The sequence below is a fragment of the Trichomycterus rosablanca genome, chromosome 13 (assembly GCF_030014385.1).
Source record: "Trichomycterus rosablanca isolate fTriRos1 chromosome 13, fTriRos1.hap1, whole genome shotgun sequence".
NCBI lineage: Eukaryota > Metazoa > Chordata > Actinopteri > Siluriformes > Trichomycteridae > Trichomycterus > Trichomycterus rosablanca.
Genome location: NC_086000.1, coordinates 6,126,326 through 6,144,997, shown reverse-complemented (window position 1 = coordinate 6,144,997; position 18,672 = coordinate 6,126,326). Strand labels below are relative to the sequence as shown.

Sequence of the window (18,672 nt, the reverse complement as noted above, 5' to 3'; positions counted from 1 at the left end):
CTTCCCTCCCTTAAATACGACCAATTGCGGTGACTCTGCTGAGATTCAAGTTTGTTTGACCTCTGCACTACCCAAGTGCCTTATGATAACATATTTGGCCAGCTCTAATGTGAAGTATTAAATCAATAAAAGTAATTATTGAAGTCGCTCATGTTGCACAGCGGTAAAATACGCTAGCATCGAGCCGCTCAGGTGGCGCAGCGGTAAAGTACGCTAGCGCACCAGAGTTGGGTTTCTAGATACATCGTATCGAAACTCAGCTCTACCTTTCCGACTGGGTTGGGCGGCAGTATGAACAACGTTTGGCTGTTGTTCACGGGCTTAGGGGTAGAGTCGGAGCATAGGTCCTCATAACTGGTACAACTGCGGCCCCTGCTGGTTGACTGACGGCGTCTGCACAGGGATGAGGAAAAACATTGAGGGGGGTGTGACCCTCCGTGCTGCAGTGTCTCTCCGTGTATGAACTCGGCTCGTGCAGGTGAAAAATGCAAGTCTGTACTGATTGCGTGCCGGAGGGGGCGCAAGTCAGTTGAGTGGCGTCCTCAGTCAGCGGCAAAGAGTCGAATCAGTATAGAGGACACAATCAGGGTAATTGGACATGACTAGAATAGGGATAAAAATAGATAATTTAAAAAAAATAATAAAAAAAATACGCTAGCATCGTATCGGAGCTCAGCTCTGCCATCCAGCTGGGAACAACGATTGCTTAGGGATGGGAAGAGCCGGACCAGGGTTCCTCATAACTGGTGCAATTACGACCTCTGCTGGCTGATTGATGGTGCCTGCACAGAGGAATAACGCTGCTCAGGGTGTGGCTCTTCGTGCACAAGGCTGATCCGCATATGAACTCGCCTCGTGCAGGTGAAAAGATGCACTCGGTACTGCACAGGTGTCTGAGGGGACGTGTGTCAGTTGCAAAGCTCCTCAGTCAGTAATGGAGGGTAGTATCGGTAGAAGGGAAGCGTAACACAATCAGGGTAATTGGATATGACTAGATTAGGAGAGATAATTGGGGGAAAATTGGAGAAAAAGTAATTATTCAAGCTTAGTGGATTTATTCGGAACACAAAACCTTGTCAATATCTGTTAGCTCTTTCAGTGTATCTATCAATCAAGTCATGTTTGAGCTCATGTGTAGATAGTATTTAGCCTCATCAAATAAGCACATTTAGCTGATCTGCGATAGGGGGTTTCACACTACATGATCCATCACCAGGACTACGTTTTGTCATGAAAACAAACGCAAGAAGTGACGAGGGGTTTAATGATACCACATCCAAAAATGCACGTCAACAATAATCGAGCAGTCAAAGCTGTTTGTGCGCTAATGTGCAGCACAAAAGAAAAGAGGAAAAATAAATAAATCTGAGTGGATTTGGCAACACAACCAGCAGGGATTGTGTGTTCTGTAGCGAGTTGGATATTAATAAATATTTTTTGCAATGCAGCGTTTGTATTATGGTTTGGCGTGGACGATAAGGTCACAAATACTGTAAAGCTTGTGTGTATGCCGATGTATTCTGATAGAAACTATATTATGCCCCTGTCCCATGTTTTTACACCTCTCCCCCTGGTTCACCTCACCCTGTATCTTGCGTCATCACTGGCTGGAGTTCGACACCGCATTTACCGCCAGTCGGCCAACTGATCCAGATATTTAGCATGCTGCTCGGATCGAGTTGTTGTTGAGCAGTTCACACATAGCGACCGAGAGCCGAGTTTCGAGCCCCGAGCGAACGGCGAGTTTCTCCCGAGCTGCCACATCTAGCGGCGACCAGTCGGCGAGCGAAAATCAGGGCAACAATCGTGTAGTGTGAATTAGGCATAGCCTCAGGCGATTCAAGCACAACTTGCTAGCATGCCAGCTAACATCTCCCTCCGTGTACCGGAAACAGTTAAACTGTCACTGATAAGCCTGATTTGCAAATAAATTACAATTAAAAATCAATAACAATTTATTTACATTTGAAGATATCTTTTGTTTGTTGCATTTGTCCACCATATCCGCCATATTTGTAATTTTTTGTGGGAAAAGTTGTGCCGTGCTGAATGCTTGGATTGCCTTCGCCGCTAAGGAAGCATTGGATGCTCCATCATCATTCAGTCAGATTATCACTTCTAAGTAAGGCACCTAAGTAGGCAGCATATTAGGGTATCTAAGAATTTAGACAACTTTCTTTACCGGAGCGAGCGTAGAATGATGTAAAATGCCGTCTATGTAGAGAGCTCACTACGTTTTTAGACAGACTTTTAGACTTTACCAGACCTCTGAAGGAGTCTGATGGGGATCAGGACATTACCAGCATGGGCTTCAGCCACTGTTCATTGCAGGGTGGATCATCTTACAGTGCGTCTTGGTGCCAGTTCTTTTGCTGGAACCATTAACTCAACATTTAATGTATCCCTGACCGTGACATGCACAAATGTTATTTGGTGCATGGTCCTAATGTTTTGGCTCATCTGAATATTGTGTAGTTCTACAGCACTATATACACATTATAATTAAAATATAACATAATAACCTCATTAACTTAGGTTAGGAAGTTTAAATACGTCAGGAACAACAGCTCATGTAGAACATTGCACATGCTGGAGTTCTGTAAGTGCTCATATTTGATTTACAGAGCAAAGTTGAGCCTACACATCAGTGGCCACTCAAGTAAAATGTTACCCTCATTCCAACTTATCATTTAGAGTTTGAGGTGAACTCTGCACGGTGATTAAGATCTGCTCAGCGTGTACTAGCTTCATGTTGGCAGATTGTACAAGTCTTATCCGACTGTTAGAACAACAGATTGCTCAGAAATGTGCAACACGAGAACATGTGTCTGTAAAAGCCCTGACCTTAACTGACCTTGTATTTATAAAACTTCTGTTCACATGGTAAACATATACTAGCTACTCTATATCCTCTAAATGTGAATGGGTGCTTGTTTGATGCCCTATGATGGAATGGCACCATGATCAAATTGGAAGTCTGCATGATGCCTAATGTTTCATATGGTGAAGGAATCACCCCGACCATATTAAAAACTAATATTAGTTATTGAGAGAAGCCAGGCCTAAAAACATCCAGGGGTGTTTTTATTAACCACTTACCAACAACTATACTAAGAAATATGTATACATGCTACAAAATTGAGTCAGCTCCGAAGCTCTGAAGAATTCCTGTCATCTAAAATAAAGAAGAAATTCAGTGCAGTATATCTCAAAATAATGACTTTGTATCTCAATGAGATAGTAACCAAAATGAATGACATATGACTTTCATTATTTTGAGATACTAGGTCATAGTTTTGAGATACTGTCATTATTCTATATTACTATCTTATTATTTTAAGATACTACGTCATTATTTTGAGATACTAAGTCATTATTTTGAGATAGTAAGTCATTATTTTGATATAGTAAGTCATTGTTTTGAGATAGTAAGTCATTATTTTGAGATACTAAGTCATTATTTTGAGATAGTAAGTCATTGTTTTGAGATAAAACGTCATTTTAAAATAATGAATCAACTGATGAGTTTTGGTGGTGGGAAAAATGTGTGGTACAGAAAGTGACGTGAGGGTTGTAAAGGGTGTTTTTGTTTCATTGTATTACTAATACCTTATTAGCTGGTGTTTTAGATGCTATACAAATATAATTAGTCAAAATATTATAAGCAACGATTGTATGTAAAAAAAAAAACATTAGCACATAGCTAAAATCAAACAGCATGCTTCACAAATACTGTTGAGAATCAATACTGAGCTCAGTGTTTGTTCATGGTTTCGTATCGAGCTATTGATCCTGTTCCTCTCTGTGTGTGTTTTAAAGCACACTGAGTTCAGTGCACTCAGGCAGCCCACCCAGCTCCATCCAGGAAGAACAGGCTGCCTCCAGCACCACTTCCTCCCCCACACATCCACCCCTCTCTCCCGGACCCAAGAGCTTTTACCCCCGGCAGGGGGCAACCAGCAAGTACCTGATTGGCTGGAGAAAACCAGGAAGCACCATCAACCCGGTGGATTTTGGTAGCAGTCGCAAGTAAGTTGTGAAGGGGGAAAGAGTGTAACTGAAGCTACTCAGAGAGAAGGAGAAATTTAATACTGGACTAGGTTTTAAATTATAGTTCTGAGAACTCAGGGTACTGTTCCCTTTCACTGATGGGGCTGATTAATAATGTTTCTGTCCAGATCTCAGGTCCAAACGTCAGGGGAATGGCAGTCAGGCACGTTTTACTTTAAATAAATGAGCTTAAAAAAAAATCCTGAAAAAGTTCAATATTTGATAATGCTGTGCTATCATTGCAAAATGAAAGCGCATGGTAAACAGCAGCACCGCGACCCAGATCAACCACACAACAGCATAAAATCATAACCGCTGCTTACCTGAGCTTCTCTTCCTTAAATTGAGATCAAATCTTTATTCGTGTGTTGTTCCATTAGGGATACAATCCACTTGTTTTTCTTCTTGGAGGCCATCTTGTATGTTTCCAGAATATTTCCAGAATATAAAAATCCATTTCCAACTGTGTTTTTTCGCCAAGCTAACAAAAAACGTTTTAGATCATTTATTCTCTCGGCTTTTGCGGTAAAAAGCTGAAACTGGTCATTCGTTCACTAAGCAACCAATAAAGAAAGAGATTAAAATTCCACCCAAAATCTGAATTCGGAAGCTCTGATTGGTTGAAAGCTGTTTTTCTGGCCTGAACCACAACTGAATCTCTTTAACAAATGAACTGATTCATGGAGTTCTTTACGCACGACATCATAAAGAAACAGAGTGCGCAAAATGAATGAACCATAGATAAGAGCATAGCTTCCTGATTCGATTCCAATGAAAGAGTTGTTTCTGACAGTGATTCAGTTTGCATGTATGTGTTTGGTTTGGTTTGCTGTCTTCAGCTGCTATGGATGTGTGAGTGAGTGTCTGTATGGGGGTGGAAGGTACATGGAGGCTAGAGCTCTGAGAGAAGAAGCGGTCTCTCTGTATGTTTGTCCATTGCCTGATGGGAGGGGGGCAAGCAGTCTGTGACCTGGGTGGGTTGAGTCTTTATTACCATTGTGGAGATTAAATAAACTCAAACCATACACAAACATTCCAGTTCATCTCAGTGGTCATTAGTGTTGAATCACTAGGGTTACTTTAAATCTGACTTGTCTTTATGGATCTTGCTTTCTGCACAACAGTGCATTCATGCTGGAACAAGAAAGGGCCTTCCTAAAAAATTTTTTGTATAATTGGTTTGGTATACATGTCAGCAGTGGGTGTGGTTAAAACGACTAAAGTCAATGAGAGGAGAGGTGTTGATGGACTTTTGGCCACACGTGCATCATTATTTATTTATTATCAAGCTTGAGGGCTTGTCATATCCTTGAAACATCAGCATGAATGGTTCATTCTCGTATATGGCTGGTTTAATGCCACACTAAAGAATGTAGACCTTATTCAAGCGCTTCCATTTCCTTATTAACTTTTATTACAGGAATCAGTGATGAACGGTTATACATCGGATAATTCATCCACATAAATCTGTTGGATTCCTGACCCAAACTCTTGTTTATCCTGGCTTGCGACTGGCGCTAAGGGTCCACAGATATGCGTCCCCCCGCAACAGTGAGGTTCATGTTGTGCTGAGCACCTTCTGTATTTGTTACCCAGCCTAGAATCCAAATTGTTGGTTGTTGGCTGGAATAAATCCTGCCGTCTCTTCACTTAAGAACAAGGATGCTTTATAACTTTGTGGCTTTTCTTTATTTCTGTCTTTACAAAAGGCGGCATCAGAGCGATGGGCATTTAGGCGGGCAGCCTCAACTCCGTGCCGCAATGAAGACGTCCCAGTCCCCTCAACACACTTCCAAATCAAGCCTAGAGGAGGATCTAAAGAAACTCATCACTCTGGACAGCCCTCCACCTTCCTGTACCAAAACTAAGGTACTGAACTCCTACACATTAACTAGATTTTGAAAGTAATGATGAGTGGATTTGGTGTTTCGTTTATATTCTGTGTTTACTATTGTCATTCATGGAGATTAGGGTAGTTGTGTTAAGATGTAAATATGTTAAGGAAGGTTTTTGGAGGGACCTATCACATACTGACTTGAACTTTGTTTGAGAGGATGTGGCAAGATCTTTAATAGTTTATGCTTGAAAGCTCTATAATAGGACTAAACAAATTCATTAATATTAATTATTATATAAAACGTTTGGTCGCAGTTGGGGCAGCACGGTGGCTAAGTGGGTAGCACTGTCGCCCCACAGCAAGAAGGTCCTGGGTCCTTTCTGTGTAGTTAGCCTGTTCTCCCCGTGTCTGCGTGGGTTTCCTCCGGGTGCTCCGGTTTCATCCCACAGTCCAAAGACATGCAAGTGAGGTGAAAAGGAGACACTAAATTGTCCATGACTGTGTTTGATATAACCTTGTGAACTGATGAATCTTTAAATCATGAGTAATGAGTAACTACCGTTCCTGTCATGAATGCAACCAAAGTGTAAAACATGACGTTAAAATCCTAATAAACAAACAATGGTTGCAGTTAAGCTTAGGGTGTGTTGGGGGCAATTGCATTTTATTTTATGTCGGTCGTATCAGTGTTTCTATTTTTCTCAATTAATACAATTGTCATTTAAGAATGAAGAATTTTCCTCTAATATGAAGATCTAAAACCACTTTGTGACACAAAATGAATAAATTAGAATTGGGTGCTTTATAGCACTAAAGGGGGGGCATGGTGACTCACAGCAGGAAGGTCCTGGGTTTGATTTCCATATGAAGCGGTCTGGGTCCTTTCTGAGTGAAGTTTGCATGTTCTCCCCGTGTCTGCGTGGGTTTCCCCTGGAGCTCTGGTTTCCTCCCACAGTCCAAAGACATGCAAGTGAGGTGAATTGGAGCTACAAAATTGTCCATGACTGTGTTTGACATTGAACGTGAGCTGATGAATCTTGTGTAATGAGTAAACTACCTGTTCTGTCATGAATGTAATCGAAGTGTGTAAAACATGATGTTAAAATCCTAATAAATAAATAAATACATATAGCACTAAGTTACTCTTTAATCACATTGCATGTGTAAGTTTTAGGTTTTTTTCCTTTAACAATGTCTTATACACTTGATTAGACTTTTGCTTTCAATCATTGTCAGTAATTGAACAAATTGCTGCTTTTTAAGCAACCTGTAGGAAACTGTCGACAGAAACCTGAGCTGATGTTAACCTGCTATTTGACTGTGGCTGCTAATATTATTTTTAGTTTAGACATTTTCAGCTTGTGGTCTGCAGCCGCAGTGGTAGGAATAAAGGGGGGCTGTCAGATTATTTTTTACCTTAAATAAAAAATTATACGTATATATATTTAAAGCAAAATCTAGCTCTGCTGAATAGAAGGGTTATAAATCCTTATTTTCCTTTTTTTAATTGTATCAATTGTGCAAAGACAAGTTTTTTTGTGTGCTGTTGGATTTAAAAACAATGCGAATGCATTAAAATGTACTAGCATCTCTCTCTCTCTCTCTGTCCTTTAGTCCCCGTTCTCAGCGTCCACCCCATTTTCCCGCTCCTTACAGCGGACCTTCTCTGATGAAAGCATCTTCAGTGGGCAGAGGGAGCTGACGACAACCAGACAGAGTGCCAACTTTTTCGGCCACTGCACCATGCCACGTTCACCTAGCACGTGCGGTGCTACCCTGCACCAACCCTCCTACTCACAGGGTGCCAAATCACTCGGTCAGTTACACCTTTAACATTTAAATTTTCAGCATTTAGCAGACGCTTTTATCCAAAGCCACTTACAGTACTGTGACAGCATACTGTTTAAGCAATTGAGGGTTAAGGGATGGCAGTGATGGGGCTTGAATCAGCGACCTTTTGATTACAAGTCCAATACCGTATTCGCTAGGCTACAACTGCCCATACACATGAGAGCTACTTTGATGTAATGGTGTGGATTTCTTTAGTGCACTGTTAATGGTTTTAGTGTGTCTCATTGTTCCCCTTATCTATTATACAGTGATGAGCCAAAACATAATGACCACCCCTCAGAAATGTCAATAGCAATGATGCTTATTCTCCAACAGTCTTGCATGTTACCCATGGAAGCGATTCTCCTTGCAATGTACAGTCTTTAAGAACCTGCTGGTACAGTTTTGGTGCCAAATACCACTGGACACCTTCAGAGGTCTTGTGAAGTCCATGTCTCGTGGGTCAAATTGGAGATTTACATTCATAGTTGCAAATTCAGTTGAAAAAGTTGCATTGTATAAATGTTTTTCTCTCCTTAAATAAGTGAATTTATACCCTTTTAGTTTTGCATCAAACTTCATCTTAAAAGGACTTGAAAAATTAGATTAATTTTAACTCTTGCTTGTATGACCTTATTACCTAATTACATGGAATTACATAATTAATCAGTTTTTTATACTGTAGTGTACAGTAGCCATACATATTTAATCCTACTTACAGTGGATGGACTGTTCCTTTGTTTCTCCTGTTTTTGTACAGGTGACCTCACCTCCACAGATAGCAGTGTTTTTGAGAGAGCACCACGAAGAAAAACCCAGCCGGATCCCAGCATCATCCCTCTTCCTGATGCCAGTGCAGATAGTGGACTCGACTGGTCTGACCTGGTGGATGCAGCCAAAGCGTTTGAAGGTACTTGATAAGCATGCAACATCATAGACAACACGACATTTGCTTTAGTTTTCAAGAGAGCACTGTTTTAAACCAGGAGCTTTAACAAACTGGTGAGTTTCCTTCCAACGGGCCTTGTGCTGTTCCTAAAGATTTCATTGGCCAAATTTCTCCTGTGTAATTTACCACTGTATGAGGAATCTTTAAACAGTTTCTGCACTTTTATATTTTCGGTGGAAACAGTGAGGGTGAGAGGAGTAGTAATTGGTCATGTCTGAGAGACTGAGAGACACTTGTAGCGCCACCTGATATCCACCATTTGATTTTCATGTGATGATGAAAGCAGCGATACATCAGTGGCTACACGCTCAACCAAAAACTTTTCTGCTGATGGCATTAAAAAGTTAGTACGGTGCTGGGAAGCATGCATTGCAAAGGAAGGTGCCTAGATTTTCTGTAAGATTAAACAAACAGTCATAGTGCCAACAAGAACTGTAGGGGTGTGCAAAAATATATGCGACTTAGTATCGAACTTTTAAAAGTATAAAAAGTTTAATCAGCTTTGAATAATTTTAGTAATTGATTATATAAGTGAATTAGTTTTTTTTTTAAACATGGTTTAATTATATAAGCACCACATTGGAAAGAAATCTTTTAATATGTCTGTGGAGCGTTACCTGTGGGACACCACTGACAGACACTGACACATTAGTGCCAAGTAAGGAAACCCGAGCTGAGGTTAACCTGGTAGTTGGCTGTTGCTGCTAATATTATTTTTAGATCTTAAATGTTCAACCTGTGGGCAGCAGCCACAGTGGTGGTGCTTAAGGGGGTGGGGGCTGTCAGTTTATTTTTAAACTGCGGTAACTCCTAATGTACTAAATGAAACGCAAGTCATATTTCTGGACAAGATGAGATGTGTAATATTTTCACTAACAAACTTTAATGCCACTTAGTGCTGCAACACCCAGAGACATGTTTACCACTCTGTTAGACCTTTCCTATTAATTACACCTTTTAATTGTGTGAAAACTGAGGACATACTTGCTTGAAACAAAAACTTCAGCTGCTCAACCGTCTGTGGTTGCCATTGTTTGATTCCCCTCTTCATGATGTGCCATACATTTCAATAGGAGACAGATCTGTACTGCAGGCAGGCCAGTCAAGCACACACACTCTGTGTATACAAAGCAGGATGAGGCCTGCATTGGATTGCTAAAGTGACATTCCCTTGATGGAGGCGCCTGTGTCAATTCTACCTTCACACATATGCAAGTCAGTCATGCCTTGGGCTGTGGTGCAATTCCATACACTGACAGATGTTGACTGTAGCACCTTTTGCTGATAACAGTCTGAATGGTCCTATTCATCCTTGCCACAGAGAACAATTGGCAATCATTTTTCAGTAACACAAGGTGAAACATGGACACATCTGACCACAGCACATTGTGTCATTGTCTTTAAGTTCATCCAAGATGAGCCCGGGCCCAGAGAACTTGTCTTGGTGACATTTTCTTTGGATTCCCTAAATTTTTGAAAAATAATATGTACATTAGATAGTGGAAGATCTCAATTATTAGCAGTCTTCCATTGGGAAATGTTTTTAAGAACTAATTGGCAGTTCTGTGAACTTCTATGAAGTTTGGCACAAAGTGGTGAGCCATGACCCATTATTGTTTGTACAGTCTGAGCCTTTGGTGGATCCTCCTTTTATACCCAATCATGATTTTCTTACCTGTTATCGTTTCACCTGCTTATTGTGGAATCTTTCAATATTCAGTAAATATTTTACTCCAATTGCGCCATCCCAACTTTTTTGAGTGTGTTTCATTTGTTTATACCAGGGGTCATCAAACTACGGCCCGCCGTAACCACAGCAGCAATACATGTTGTCTGGCCCCTGTTCAGAAAAAAAAATTGGCCACCTGGAGTCTCCGTAGATTATACGGCAGCGATCCAACGGGTGGCGCTCCAAGCATGGTGGGTTCTGCGAGAGGAGTGATTGTGCGTATCAATAGAGAGATGAGTGACCGCAGCCACTGCACTGTGTTGCAAAGCAGTTAAATGGAATTTCATTATGAAAATCGTTGTGTCCTGTGTTAATTTCATTAAAACTAATGCTCTTAACTACAGGCAGATTCAGGAATTATTGTCCTGTTTGGACGCGAACAATGCTGCTTGGTATACGACCTTTGTTTGGAATACAACTCGCGTGCTAGAACTTGTACGGGTCAAAATTAGTCATGACACCGCGCGCGACCCTTGTTTACCTCTCGCGAGACAAAGCCACGAGCGTTCACAGTGTGCCGTGTTGCTAAGATAAGATAAGATTAAGCAACATGAGGGCGAACATAACATTCGCAAACTATTACATTATTTCTTGGATGAAACACCCGCTTAATGATTAAGATTACTGTTTATATTAATCTGGACATTTCCATGTATAGTACATAGTGTTCAACCAAGTTTGTACTTGTTCTTTTCAGTGGCGTATTAATATGGGATGATGTGAGGTGGTCATAGGTGCGAGTATATCGGGGATTTTACAACGGCTTAGAACGCAGCTCAGCCAATCAGATTTTAGGACTGGAACTATCTGTTTTATAAATTATTTTATACAACCCCATCAACGTATAATATGTCAATAACAATAGGATTTTTTTTTCATGGGAACGGATTAATCATTTTCCCTTTATTTCTAATGGGAAAAATTCGTTTGGTACACGTCCTGTTTGGTATGAATCCAAGGATCTGGAACGGATTAAGGACGTATACCGAGGTACCACTGTACCTGTGAGCAGACTTTATCGAAGTTTAAACACCTTAAATCTCCAACCAGATTCAGACTCACTCATCAACACTTATTACCTATTATGACTGGCAGTAACAAATATGGAACCTGATGCTGACTGTCTCGTCAGGCAAAAGCAGACTCACAGTTCACACTGATTTTTGGGGAAACACTGTATGAGTTGGGATAATGGAAACGATTAAAATAAATAAAATGTCTGCATTATCATTATGAAGTAAAATTATACTACAGTTATACACAGCAGACAATACATCCAGTATACATAGTAAATAGCTTTTTTTGGGGTGTGTTTACTATTTCATCTGCGTTCCGGCCCCCCAAAACACTGAAGAACAGTAATCCGGCCCTTAAGTTAAAAAGTTTGAGGACCCCTGGTTTAAACAATATTTTTATATAAGATTTACAAGATACAATGCAGTCGGTCAGTTAACACATTAAAAGTCATTTCTTTGTACCTTTTAAGGTTCAAGATAATCAACACATCACAGATCCTAACTTTTTTGGAAATGGGATTAAACATTCATAAATAAATGTTGTTCTTTTGATCATTTATTAATGCTACTAACAATTTAATTTTTTTTAGAAAATGAATAGCATAGTTTGCTGGCTGTGATTTTAGACCGATGCTTAAACTAAATTGAATTCTTTATTTTTTGTTTGTGTACACAGTTCAAAGAGCAACAGTTTTGGCAGGTAAAGATGCCACAAGGTCGGAAGCGTTGCCCTCAAGCTCCCAAAAGACTGAGCTGCAGACTTCCCTACAACAGCACATCTCACCCAGGTACAATTATGCTTTATTTCTTACATTTTATCAACACTGTTGCATTGACCTCATAAATCTGTCCTCAAAATCTGCATTCAGGCTGAAAACAATTTCTTACTCATACCTACAACAATAAGACCATGTTTTTCATGTCAGTTGCTAGTGCTGTAATGTACTGGAGCTTAAATTTGGGCATTTTGAACAGTATTTGCTGTTCAGCTATTCACATGCTTTACGTATAGTATTCATACTTATTTAATAAAGAAACCTATATTAAAATAGGAATATCTATTACCACCAGTCACAAACAATACATACATACAAATAATTGTCACTCTTTATCCTGGTGTTTAACAGCTATTGAATAATTTTAGCAGTATGTATATGGACATGTCGCGCACAGAGAGTCACACACCGACCCCTGTGTTCCTCCACCTCTGTACAGGTGCCTCAGGCTACTAACCAGGGTCCGTATACAATGTCAAAGACATCGTCCCCTTTTTAATCCGGTCTTTTCTTACCCAGCAAACATTAGTGGCCGATTTTGCCTGCTGCAGGCACTGCCAATTGTGCCCACTAGGAGGCGCCCAGATGCCCAGTAGCAGAGCTGAGATTTGAAGTTTTCGAAGTTTAGAATCCCAGTGCTGGTGTGCTAGCAGAATATCCCGCTGTGCCACCTGGGCTTCCGAATTTTGAGATTTTTTTAAACCATTTTCCAATTTTTGGGATTTATTGCAGCTGCATTTCAGGCACTATTTATTTGCTCCGATAGTTGCTTTTAATTCTCCCATCAAAATGCTTATTGTCAGAGCTTCTTAAAAGCTGATACATGGTGCTAATCGACCTGGATCATTTCAGCTGCATTTCAATACTTTCTGGTTTGCAGTTTCCAATTTTGTCCAACACATGAATTTTAATATGTAATATTAACTGTTAGTTTGTTATGCATTTGCATAGAATAAATTGATCATTCCTGCTTGTAAAATAGAAAAGCCTTCTTTTTCTTACTAGTAATGTCCATGGTCTACTTTTTTATACACACAATGGTTACTCCCTTTACTTGTGCTAATTACATTTGCAGTAACTGAACACTAGAAGAACTAAACAAGTACTAAGACGTGGTCAGAGATCCAAATATTGAATTCAGTCATAGGTTGGCAAGGAGGCTCAGTGGGTAGCACTTTCGCCTCACAGCAAGAAGGTCTTGGGTTTGATTTCTAGGTGGAGCGGTCCGGGTCCTTTCTATGTGGAGTTTGCATGTTCTCCCCATGTCTGCGTGGGTTTCCTCCAGGAGCTCCGGTTTCCTCCCACAGTCCAAAAATATGCAAGTGAGGTGAATTAGAGAAATAAAATTGTCCGTGACTGTGTTTGACTTTAAACTTGAACTGATAAATCTTGAATAACCAGTAACTACATGTCCTATCATAAATGTAACCAAAGTGAGTAAAACATGATGTTAAAATCTTAATAAATAAGTGAATAAAATGATTTAACGTGATGTTAAAATCCTAATAAGTAAATTAATCAAATGATTTATGTTTTAATGTATCCCTGTGTTCTCCTCTGTGCTGCTGCTCAGTGAGAATCCTGCCGCTCTGCTTGGAAAGGTCACCCAGCTGGAGTCCATGGTGAAACTGCTGCAGGATGACTTGAAAAAGGTAACAGAGGGGAAAAAAATAACATGATTGCCATGGCTAAAAAGAAACCCAAATTGTCACCTTATGCTAAGGGGATATTTGTCTTGAATGGTCTGATACAAGAAATTAAAAACAGGCCTTCTGGAATTAGAAGCTGGTAATAAATGGGTGTCCACAGTCAATCTAGATTAACACTGACCATACACTGAGACAGTGAAGCAAAAAAGAAGCATCTGCCACAGTTTTTTTTACTACGTAATTAGCAGCTAACTTCACTCATGCGTTATGGTTCCTCTTTTGGAACAGGAGCTTCTTTCTAGCCTGATGTAGTGTAAAGCTTGCTTGACTGTGAACACGGTCACCCAGGTTTCAGCAGCTTCAGTAATGAATTCATTTATGGATTTTGTAGTGCTTCCAGATTTACTCTTAGCATTACTAGTAATGAATTAAAGAGCCATGCCTTAGAGTTAATTAAGCAATATCATGTAAAGGGAGTGCTGTTACACTAAATATGATCCTGTCTGTAAGGAATTTGGCATGTTTGACATGCCTAGTGGCAAGTCGGCTACTGTAAATTGCCCCTAAGTGTGAGGAAGTGAATAGTTGAGCGTGTGATGCCCAGCAATAAATTGTTGCCCTGTTCAGGGTGAATTTCTGTGTTGCGCCCGGTCTTTTCAGGAATAAACAAAGACGAATCGATCAATGCTGATCATTTTCTCTCCTTTTGAATTGGATTTTTTAATGATGAGTTTTCCCTTGCTTAATTAAACACCCCCTTTCTCTTTCCACCAGGAAAAGGATGTGAAGGTCTCTTTGCAAGCTCAGATTCAGAGTCTGAGAGCGGACAATCAGCGGTTGCAAGAGGAATCTCACAACGCCTCAGCTAAACTCAAGAAGTTCACCGAGTGGGTTTTTAACACCATTGACATGAACTGACTCGTTCTGAACTTGCAGTGCCATAAAGCAGCAATCAACCTACTGTGTGATTCAAATAGAACCAAGTGAATCAGTGACCCCATACACAAAGTGACTCATTAAATGATTCGGTTCAACTCTGAATCCTTGCTGAGTCAGTGTCAGAGTCTTGCATGTGCCCCTTGTCCTTAATTTGGCAGGGTATCTGTGCATGCCGGTTCCCGTAGTGCCAGGTCCGACCAGATAAACTGTTTTATTTTCTTTTATCTGAAGAATTACTGTAGTGTTGGGCACATTCGGGGATCATGAAATTATCACACTTCCTTATTGTATTTTGGCTTCCTTTAATAACCTTGATATGTTGAGCTTTTACTCAGCCACTGAAAGCTAAATCTTATAAAGATCTAATGCTTTTCTTTTAAAGTTCAGTTCAAACTGGTTCTCATCACAAACAAACAGAGTTTGGGAGAATCAAACATTTTACTCGCCAAATTCGGAAAAAGGTTTAAAGGTAATCTGTTCAGCTCCAGAATGTTGTACATTAAACTGTAGGTTCACTTTGGAACATTTTCCTGTGTTCAATCAGAAGTATGTTCCACCAAGTTTTAAAGTACCCCTGAGTAGGTCCAGAAAATATGTATGTCCACATATTTACCTGTTTTTTAAATATTAAAGTCTAAAATGATAGTGTTGCCACTATGCTGGAACCAGAGCTGGGATCTTAAATACATTGTATCGAGTCTCAGCTCTGCCTGCCGGCTGGGCAAAGCAAACACATGAACAACGATTGGCCTGTTGTTCACATAGGGGTGGGATTAAGCCGGATAGGGTCTCTTTTTCATAACTAATGCAATTACGATCTCTGCTGGCTGATTGATGGCACCTGCACAGAGATGAGAAGAGAGTGCTATTAGGGTGTGTCTCTCCGTACACAGTGCTGAGCTGCACCGCACTCGTTAAAGTATAGGTGACAAGATGCATACGGCATGCTGCCCACGTGTCGGAGGGGACGGGGGTTAGCTTCGTTCTCCTCAATCAGAGCGGGGATCGGCATTCAGGGGTACTTTAAACCAAGAACAAACTGTTGTACACTACATGACTACAGGCTACACAGCAGACAACTGTGCCATGGGCTTGTTTGCTGATAGTAGTAAGAAAAGGAACTACCATGCTTGTCATGTTCAACTGAAACAAATATTAAGAGTCTAAGAATTTAAGAATATATTTGTACGGCTCCGTTCCAATAACAGTGAAGTCTGCCTGATGATCCTCAAAACTCTAACATCTAAAGGCTTGCTTTTTTATATAGAATTGTGTTAGGATACAAATAACCTACTTCACATCAGAGGTACCCGTGGACGCTGAGACTCGTGGTGCATCAGAACCTTCTGCTTCTTTGAACTGACCACTTTGAAATATTTAAAAGGTCAATAGAAAAGAAAAAGCAGATAACATAATTCACCAACTTTGTGTTTGTTGACCTACTAACTGTCTACAGTTCCTGATGTAAAGATGAATACTAGATTTTACTGACTGGTGCCATATGGTGAATATTTATATCATTTTGTGTATAACTGCAAATAAATACGATCCATTTTATTACCACTAAAAGAACATTTATTTTAAAAATATTTATTTGTTGGACACCGGTATTTTAAGATGTACAGGCATGAATGCTGTGTGGCTGTAAGTAATATCCACCTGAAAGTTGTATTTTTGTTCATTTTTTATTATTTTGATCTATTGACGTGTTGGGAAAATACCACATAAACTTGACAACATTTGGAATATTATATGGTTGTTGTTTTTTTGTTTATAGAGCCAATAGGCTTTAAAAAAGCTAGCAATTTTTGTTTTCTTTTATGACATTTGTTACTTGTTATAATAATGACACATCTTTGTCATATTTGTTTGTGTTTTTTATCTTTATATTGCTCTCCTTATAGAGCTTGTTTTCTGTTGTCTGGATTCTGCCATACTCTCCGCAGACTTTACTGATGCGTCTTTCCTGTTGGAAACTGTTGAAAACTGTTTTTCCTGACATACTGTAGCATATAATATTCTCCTCAGCCTTTAACATGTAAAAAACGTTGATTCCAATAAAGATATTTTGGGCATTTTAATAGTTTTGATGATTTACTTTGAAAATCAATATATTGTTGCAATTAGCTTATTAACTTAAAAGGACCATCTTTGATTCTCAAACCTTTCAGCCGAAGTATTATCCCTAAACAAATTACAAACCTCTAAATACCACCCATAAGTCATCTTACAGGAACACGTGCACCACACACACTGTGGCCAAAAGTATGCAGACACCGGACCAGAAGGTTGCTGAACATTGTTAGCCCCCTTTCAAGCTGTTCTTTAATGGTCAGGACTCTCCCAGGACCACTACAGAGTAGGTATTATTTGGGTGGGGGATCATTCTCAGCAGTTAATGTGTGTTGTGCTGGTATGAGTGGATAAGGCACAGCAGCGCTGATGGAGTTTTTAAACCAAAAATATCCAGCCAACAGCGCCCCGTGGGCAGCGTCCTGTGACCACTGATGAAGGTCTAGAAGATGACCAACTCAAACAGCAGCAATAGATGAGCGATCATCTCTGACTTTACATATACAAGGTGCACCAACTAGGTAGGAGTGTCTAATAGAGTGGACAGTGAGTGGACACGGTATTTAAAAACTCCAGCAGTGCTTGACAGTTACTGTTGTAGTAGTTACTGACAAAGTAAAAATGAAAAAGCTGCATTTAAGACAAGTAAGACGTCTAAACATAACACAGATCTGACAAATAACAGGATCACCTCCGCACTCCGTATGCCTGCTGTACAGTTGCAGAATTCAGTGGTAGTGCCTTAAAGCGCTGTTCATGGATTAGCTATATCAACCAAAAGAGTTGCCAAGAAAAAAAACAACTCTTTCTGAATTCAAAGTTTTGCTAAATGGGCCCTCTAGTGGCAGGATTCAGTTTATTATACACACAGTTAGCAACCCTATATGAAAGACTAATGCCAAGTTTACACTATACGACATTCCAAGTCGTCAGGTCGCTGTACAGTTCACACCACAACTGGATCTCTTGTAATGGGGAGTTTTTCAAGTCGGTGTGTATTTCACACTACACGACTGATTGGCGATAGGGGGTTTCACACTACACCATCTATCACCAACTGGAATCGCAGATGAGCTTCTCTGGTCTCCCGAACTACGTTTTGTCATGAAAACAAACGTGAGAAGTGATGATTTAAGGTTTAATGATACCACGTCCAAAAATGTACGTCAACAAGTAGTGAGCAATCAAAGTCTGTGCGCTGATGTGCAGCGTAAAATCAAGGAGAAAAAAAAAAGAAATGAATCTGAGTGGATTTGGCTACGCGAGCAGCAGGGATTGTTCTATAGTGAGTTGGAGGTTAATAAATGTTTTTGCAATGCAACGTTGGTGTTATGTTTTGTAGAGAACGATCAGGTCAGAAATACTGTAAAACTTGTGTGTGTGCCGATGTATTCTGATATAAACTATATTATCCCCCTGTCCCACCTTTTTACACTCCTCCCCTGTGTTTCCCCTCACCCCGTATCTTGCGTTCTCATTGGCTGTTCGACATAGCACTCATTGCCAGTCAGGCAACTCAGATTCAGATATCTGACATGCTAGAAATCTCGCTTCGGTCGCCGAGCGCTCAGCGATCACTTGGCGAGCCGCTCAGATCGAGTTGTTGGGTAGTTCACACATAGCGATTGAGAGCCGAGTTTCGATCGCCGAGCGAACGCAGAGTTGCTCCCGAGCCGGCAAATCTAGCGCCGACCAGTCGCCGAGCGAAAATCAGGGTAAAAATCGTGTAGTGTGAACTAGGCATAATGTAAAACCAGTCTACCACGGTAGTCCAGAAGGACATGTGTTGTTTTTTAATTTCATGATCTCTTGTTTTCTTAAAAT

At 40.3% G+C, this 18,672-nt stretch overlaps 1 protein-coding gene across 1 annotated transcript in view; it reads left to right on the top strand.

Annotated features, from left to right (window-relative positions):
* The window catches only part of LOC134324835 (signal-induced proliferation-associated 1-like protein 1), a 92,666-nt gene extending 75,810 nt beyond the window's left edge, over window positions 1-16,856 (top strand). Inside the window, exons 15-21 of the mRNA XM_063006712.1 lie at window positions 3,820-4,029; window positions 5,760-5,919; window positions 7,502-7,703; window positions 8,478-8,627; window positions 12,088-12,199; window positions 13,761-13,839; window positions 14,611-16,856. Of these exons, the coding sequence (XP_062862782.1) occupies window positions 3,820-4,029; window positions 5,760-5,919; window positions 7,502-7,703; window positions 8,478-8,627; window positions 12,088-12,199; window positions 13,761-13,839; window positions 14,611-14,754 (1,057 nt within the window). The 3' untranslated portion in view covers window positions 14,755-16,856. The remainder of the gene's footprint in view (window positions 1-3,819; window positions 4,030-5,759; window positions 5,920-7,501; window positions 7,704-8,477; window positions 8,628-12,087; window positions 12,200-13,760; window positions 13,840-14,610) is intronic.
* Window positions 16,857-18,672: the final 1,816 nt, after the last annotated feature.